The sequence below is a fragment of the Lepidochelys kempii genome, chromosome 1, assembly GCF_965140285.1.
Source record: "Lepidochelys kempii isolate rLepKem1 chromosome 1, rLepKem1.hap1, whole genome shotgun sequence".
NCBI lineage: Eukaryota > Metazoa > Chordata > Testudines > Cheloniidae > Lepidochelys > Lepidochelys kempii.
In genome coordinates this window covers 4,237,037-4,243,580 of record NC_136380.1, presented here as the reverse complement: position 1 = coordinate 4,243,580, position 6,544 = coordinate 4,237,037, and the positions used below count along the sequence as shown (strand labels likewise).

Below are 6,544 nucleotides of genomic sequence, written 5' to 3'. Positions count from 1 at the left end.
CTGTCCAAAGTCTCCAGAAAACAATGGAAAAATGAGATATCAGCCAATAGAGGTCATGCAGAGTAATGCACAGTAGAACGATTTAGTACTGCAAGTTTCAGAGTAACAGCCGTGTTAGTCTGTATTCGCAAAAAGAAAAGGAGTACTTGTGGCACCTTAGAGACTAACCAATTTATTTGAGCATGAGCTTTCGTGAGCTACAGCTCACTTCATCGGATGCATACCGTGGAAACTGCAGCAGACTTTATATATACACAGAGAATATGAAACAATACCTCCTCCCACCCCACTGTCCTGCTGGTAATAGCTTATCTAAAGTGATCATCAGGTTGGGCCATTTCCAGCACAAATCCAGGTTTTCTCACCCTCCACCCCGCCACACAAATTCACTCTCCTACTGATGATAGCCCCAAACATGCCACTTCTATGATGAGCTGCATGCCATTTTAGGGGGTTCAGACAATGCTACCCCAGCCGTGTTGTTTGACTCCTTCAATAGAGATGGAGGCAACACGGAAGCAGGTTTTGGGGACAAAGAAGATGACGATGATGATGAGGAGGAGGTTGTAGATCGCTCACAGCAAGCAAGTGGAAAAACCAGTTTTCCCAGCAGCCAGGAACTGTTTCTCACCCTGGACCTGGAGCCAGTACCCCCCGAACCCACCCAAGGCTGCCTCCTGGACCCGGCAGGCGGAGAAGGGACCTCCAGTGAGAGTACCTTTTAAAATACTATACATGGTTTAAAAGCAAGCATGTGAAAGGATTAATTTGCCCTGACATTCGCAGCTCTCCTGGATGTACTCCCAAAGCCTTTGCAAAAGGTTTCTGGGGAGGGCAGCCCTATTGCGTCCTTCATGGTAGGACACTTTACCACTCCAGGCCAGTAACACGTACTCGGGAATCATTGTACAACAAAGCATTGCAGTGTATGTTTGCTGGCGTTCAAACAACATCCGTTCTTTATCTCTCTGTGTTATCCTCAGGAGAGTGAGATATCATTCATGGTCTCCTGGTTGAAATAGGGTGCTTTTCTTCAGGGGACATTCAGAGGAGCCCGTTCCTGCTGAGCTGTTTGCCTGAGGCTGAACAGAAATGTTCCCCTCTGTCAGCCACGGGGAGGGGGGAGGGTTGAGGGGGTAGCCACGCGGTGGGGGGAGGCAAAATACGACCTTGTAACGAAAGCACATGTGCTATGTATTTAATGTTAACAGCAAGGTTTCATGGCCAGTCATGAACCGGTTTTCAAAGCTTCTCTGATGCGTACCGCGCCCTCCTGTGATCTTCTAACTGCCCTGGTGTCTGGCTGCGCGTAACCAGCAGCCAGGTGATTTGCCTCAACCTCCCACCCCGCCATAAACGTCTCCCCCTTACTCTCACAGATATTGTGGAGCACACAGCCAGCAATAATAACAGTGGGAATATCGGTTTCGCTGAGGTCTAAGCGAGTCAGTAAACTGCACCAGCGCGCCTTTAAACGTCCAAATGCACATTCTACCACCATTCTGCACTTGCTCAGCCTGTAGTTGAACAGCTCCTGACTACTGTCCAGGCTGCCTGTGTACGGCTTCATGAGCCATGGCATTAAGGGGTAGGCTGGGTCCCCAAGGATAACTATAGGCATTTCAACGTCCCCAACAGTTATTTTCTGATCTGGGAATAAAGTCCCTTCCTGCAGCTTTTGAAACACACCAGAGTTCCTGAAGTTGCGAGCGTCATGTACCTTTCCCGGCCATCCCACGTTTATGTTGGTGAAACGTCCCTTGTGATCCACCAGAGCTTGCAGCACTATCGAAAAGTACACCTTGCGGTTTATGTACTCGCCGGCTTGGTGCTCCGGTGCCAAGATAGGGATATGGGTTCCGTCTATGGCCCCACCACAGTTAGGGAATCCCATTGCAGCAAAGCCATCCACTATGACCTGAACATTTCCCAGGGTCACTACCCTTGATATCAGCAGATCTTTGATTGCGTGGGCTATTTGCATCACAGCAGCCCCAACAGTAGATTTGCCCACTCCAAATTGATTCCCAACTGACCGGTAGCTGTCTGGCATTTCAAGCTTCCACAGGGCTATCGCCACTCGCTTCTCAACTGTGAGGGCTGCTCTCATCTTGGTATTCATGTGCTTCAGGGCAGGGGAAAGCAAGTCACAAAGTTCCATGAAAGTGCCCTTATGCATGCGAAAGTTTTGCAGCCACTGGGATTCGTCCCAGACCTGCAACACTATGCGGTCCCACCAGTCTGTGCTTGTTTCCCGAGCCCAGAATCGGCGTTCCACAGCATGAACCTGCCCCATTAGCACCATGATGCATGCATTGGCAGGGCCCATGCTTTCAGAGAAATCTGTGTCCATGTCCTGATCACTCACGTGACCGCGCTGATGTTGCCTCCTCGCCCGGTATCGCTCTGCCAGGTTCTGGTGCTGCATATACTGCTGGATAATGCGTGTGGTGTTTAATGTTCTCCTAATTGCCAAAGTGAGCTGAGCGGCCTCCATGCTTGCCTTGGTATGGCGTCGACTAAGAAAAAAGGCGCGGAACGATGTCTGCCATTGCTCTGATGGAGGGAGGGGCGACTGACGACATGGCTTACAGGGTTGGCTTCAGGGAGCTAAAATCAACAAAGGGGGTGTCTTTACATCAAGGAGTATTTCAGGCAGGACTTCATGGAGGGTTCCAATAGGAAATGGTGCACCTAAGTTATCGTTCTTATTGGAACAGGAAGGTTAGCCTGGCCTCTGATTGATACATGGCTAGATTTACCTCGCTGCAGCTTCTCTGTGAATGACTGCAGTGTGACCTAGAGGAATGAGTCCCCTAGACAGGGGAGGGGGGGGGGAAGCAAATGAGTACAAAACAAATCAGGTCTATTTCTTGTTTTGATCCACTCCATCTATCTTTTACGTCTTTGGCTGGCAGCAGACGGTGCAGAAGGACTGCATGCCATCCACATCTCATGGCTGCTCGGCAGAAGATGGTACAGTACGACTGCTAGCAATCCGTATCGCCTGCCTGCTCACCATAAGACGATTCAATAGGACTGACTGCAGGACTAAAGAGAATGACCTGGTTGAGTCACTCCAAATTTAGTCCCTGCGCCCATGTCTGCCCAGGCGCTCGTGGCCGACGTGGCCAGGAGCACCTCAGACATGACGAGGACGGCTACCGGTCGTACTGTACCGTCTGCTGCCAGAAGGCAATGGGTTGCTGCTGCTGTGTAGCAATGCAGTACCACGTCTGCCAGCACCCAGGAGACATACTGTGACGGTTACCTGAGCGGGCTCCATGCTTGCAGTGTTATGGCGTCTGCGCAGGTAAATCAGGAAAAAAGGCGCAAAACAATTGTCTACCCTTGCTTTCACGGAGGGAGGGAGGGAACGGGGGCCTGACGATATGTACCCAGAAACACCCGTGACAATGTTTTACCTCCATCAGGCATTGGGATCTCAACCCAGAATTCCAATGGGCGGCGGAGACTGCGGGAACTGTGGGATAGCCACCCACAGTGCAACGCTCCGGAAGTCGACTCTAGCCTCGGTACTGTGGAAGCACTCCGCCGAGTGAATGCACTTAATGCACTTAGAGCATTTTCTGTGGGGACGCACACACTCGAATATATAAAACCGATTTCTAAAATAAAGACTTCTATAAATTCGACCTAATTCCATAGTGCAGACATACCCTACAAGGTATCAGGTGACGTTCAGGGACAGGGAACTCAGCAACAGAGAAAGCAGTGCTTGGTGATGATGTGATAAGACATTAGATGTGAGGAACTTCTCCGACTGTGAAATTCCACAATGCTATGCTGATCCAAATGGGGACAGAGCAGCCTTCATTAGCAAGGAGATATCCTTCCCCCTCTTGTCACACAGGCTTAAAGTCAGTGGCCCAAAGTGATCACTTTCTGTGGATGTATTTGCCCACTTTGTCACGAAGCTCTTTGGTTTTGACCCCATAAAAGATAGGGTTAAGCATGGGGGGGGGCGAGGAAGTAGAGGTTGGCCAAAATGATGTGAACATGTGGAGCGATGCCCTCACTGAACCGGTGTGTCAGAGAGGAGAAGAGCAAGGGAGTATAAGATGTCAGTATCACACAGATGTGGGCTGTGCAGGTGCTGAGGGCTTTCTGGTGGGCTCTCTTGGAGGAGATTCTGAGGAGAGCCCTGATGATTAGACCATAGGACAAGGCAATGAGCATAAGGTCTAACCCACTGACTACAAATATTATCACCAAACCGTACATCCAGTTGACTATGATGTCTCCACACGATAACTTCACCACAGCCATGTGGTCGCAGTACGTGTGCGGGATAATGCGGTTGGCACAGAATGGCTGCCTCTTCAGGAGCAGGGGCAGGGGCAGAATGAAGAGAACAGCTCTTATCAAAGCCACAAGCCCTAGCTTAGCTATTCGTGTGTTCGTGAGGATAGTGGAGTATCTCAGGGGGTTACACATGGCGACATAGCGATCGAAGGCCATTATTACGAGGACGGCTGAGTGCATAACAGAAGCCGCATGAAGGAAGAACATCTGGGTGAGGCAGCCACCCAGAGTAATGCTTTTCAAATTGAACCAAAATATACACAGTGCCTTTGGTATGACAGAGCTAGACGTGTTGATGTCTGTGAGTGCCAGCATGCAGAGCAGCAGGTACATCGGCTTGTGCAGGGTCTGCTCTTTGCTTACAATAAATAGAACCATGAAATTTCCCAAGAGGATGATAATGTAGAACATAGAGAAAAGGATGGAAATCCAGATGTGGGCATCTTGCAAGCCAGGGATGCCCGTTAGGATGAATGCTGATGGGTCAGAAGGGGTGAGGTTGAAAGATACCATGAGGTAGTTGAAGCATCAATCAGAATTGCTGAAAATGCCTGTGAAGGGAGAGAAACAGAGATGCACGGGGGGTTACACACTTGATAACAGTACAGTAAATATGAGAAAGGAGGATGAGCAGTGATGTGACAACATTTACAGATGTCACCAGATTATTTCGGTCATTGTCAAGTCCAGAGAAGTCCTCAGAGGGAGATAACCAAGCCAGGTGAATGGATAGTATGATAGCAGATATATTTTGATGCCAAAAATGGGAACATTTATGCCATTGGAGTGAAAAACTTGAATTTCTCAAATACCTTGCTAGGTTCTAATTTTACTTGTATGAACTCAGGACAAGGACATGGGTATCATCATACACAGCTCTGTGAAACCCTGCTCACAGTGCAAGCATGGGCAGATGCTAAGCAAAACACTGAGATGCAGGAGGAGTGGGATGGAAAATCATTAAAATAATACAGAAAATGCAATGCCATGAGATCAGTCACTCAATGTTTCACCCTCCTCTGGACTCCTCTGTGTAATACTGGGCACCCTTCTCACTCAGGGTATTGCAGAGCAAGAGGGGTTCAGGGAAGGGCAATGAGAATGATGAAGGGCCCAGGAAAACAGCCAGTATCAAACGGAGTGTAGTTGGTACTGATCTGATTGTATGATTCTAACTCTCGTACAGAGAAAGGTTTAAAGACTGGTATTGTTACCTTAGTAAGGCGATTAATAAGAGGGGATATGAAATACTGTAAAATAATATACATACTGGTACAGTATAGATCCAGAATGTGTTCTCCTGGTCCTCTAACACAAGATCAAGAGGGCATTCAGTTAAACTGAAACTTGGCAAATTCAAAACAGAAAAAAAAAAGATGCTTTCTTCACTCAGTGCCTAATTAGCCTGAGGAACTCATTACCACAAGAGGTAGTGGAGTCCATGAGATAACTAAGAATCAGGAATGGTTTGGACATTTACATGGATAGTGAGACTGTACAGTTACAATAGTCGCAGCAAAATACATATTTTGGAAAGTCTCTAAGCCCACGTGTTTCAGGACACAAGCCAACGTCTAGCTGTTAGGAAGGGTGTCACAGATCAGACCTATGGGCCATGTAGTCCCGTTTCCTTCTCTGACAGTGACAGCCTGAGGTGCTGCAGAAGAAGGTGTAAGAAACCCCTCAGTAGGGGGAAGGGATATGCGTGAATTGACCATCAAGAGGGTGTCACCCTAATGCCTATGCTGGAACAGAGCCAAGTTTCCCCCATGGAAAGTGGCATTATCATGCTGTGTTATGCCTGTGCTCAATAGAATGGACATGAAGGGCACAAGGATCTTGGTATTTAGGGCTACAGGCTTGCATCTCTGTTACTTCCCCTGTTTCTTTTGCTGAGACACTTTCTTGCAGGCTCCCAACTTTGTGTGTGACATATGTTAAAGGTGTTAACTGATAAGTATTAGCAGAGACACATATCACCAACTGAGCTGCTAACCCATCTCATGCCTAAATATTAATGTAGTTTACAGATGACACAAAAATTTGGGGATTGTTAATAATGAAGAGGACAGGGCATGGATTCAGAGCAATCAGGAATGGTTGGTAACCTGGACTGAAACAAACAATATGTGATCAAATATGAACTAACAGCTAATTACTAAGTGATCCATCCCCTGTCGCCCATTCCCAGCTCCTGGCAAACAGAGGCTAGAAACAC

At 48.0% G+C, this 6,544-nt stretch overlaps 1 protein-coding gene across 1 annotated transcript; it reads right to left on the bottom strand.

Annotated features, from left to right (window-relative positions):
* Positions 1-3,969: 3,969 nt before the first annotated feature.
* LOC140915911 (olfactory receptor 52N4) lies at positions 3,970-4,839 on the bottom strand. The gene has a single exon (XM_073356571.1). It carries the CDS (start codon positions 4,837-4,839, stop codon positions 3,970-3,972), a length of 870 nt encoding a protein of 289 aa, XP_073212672.1.
* Positions 4,840-6,544: the final 1,705 nt, after the last annotated feature.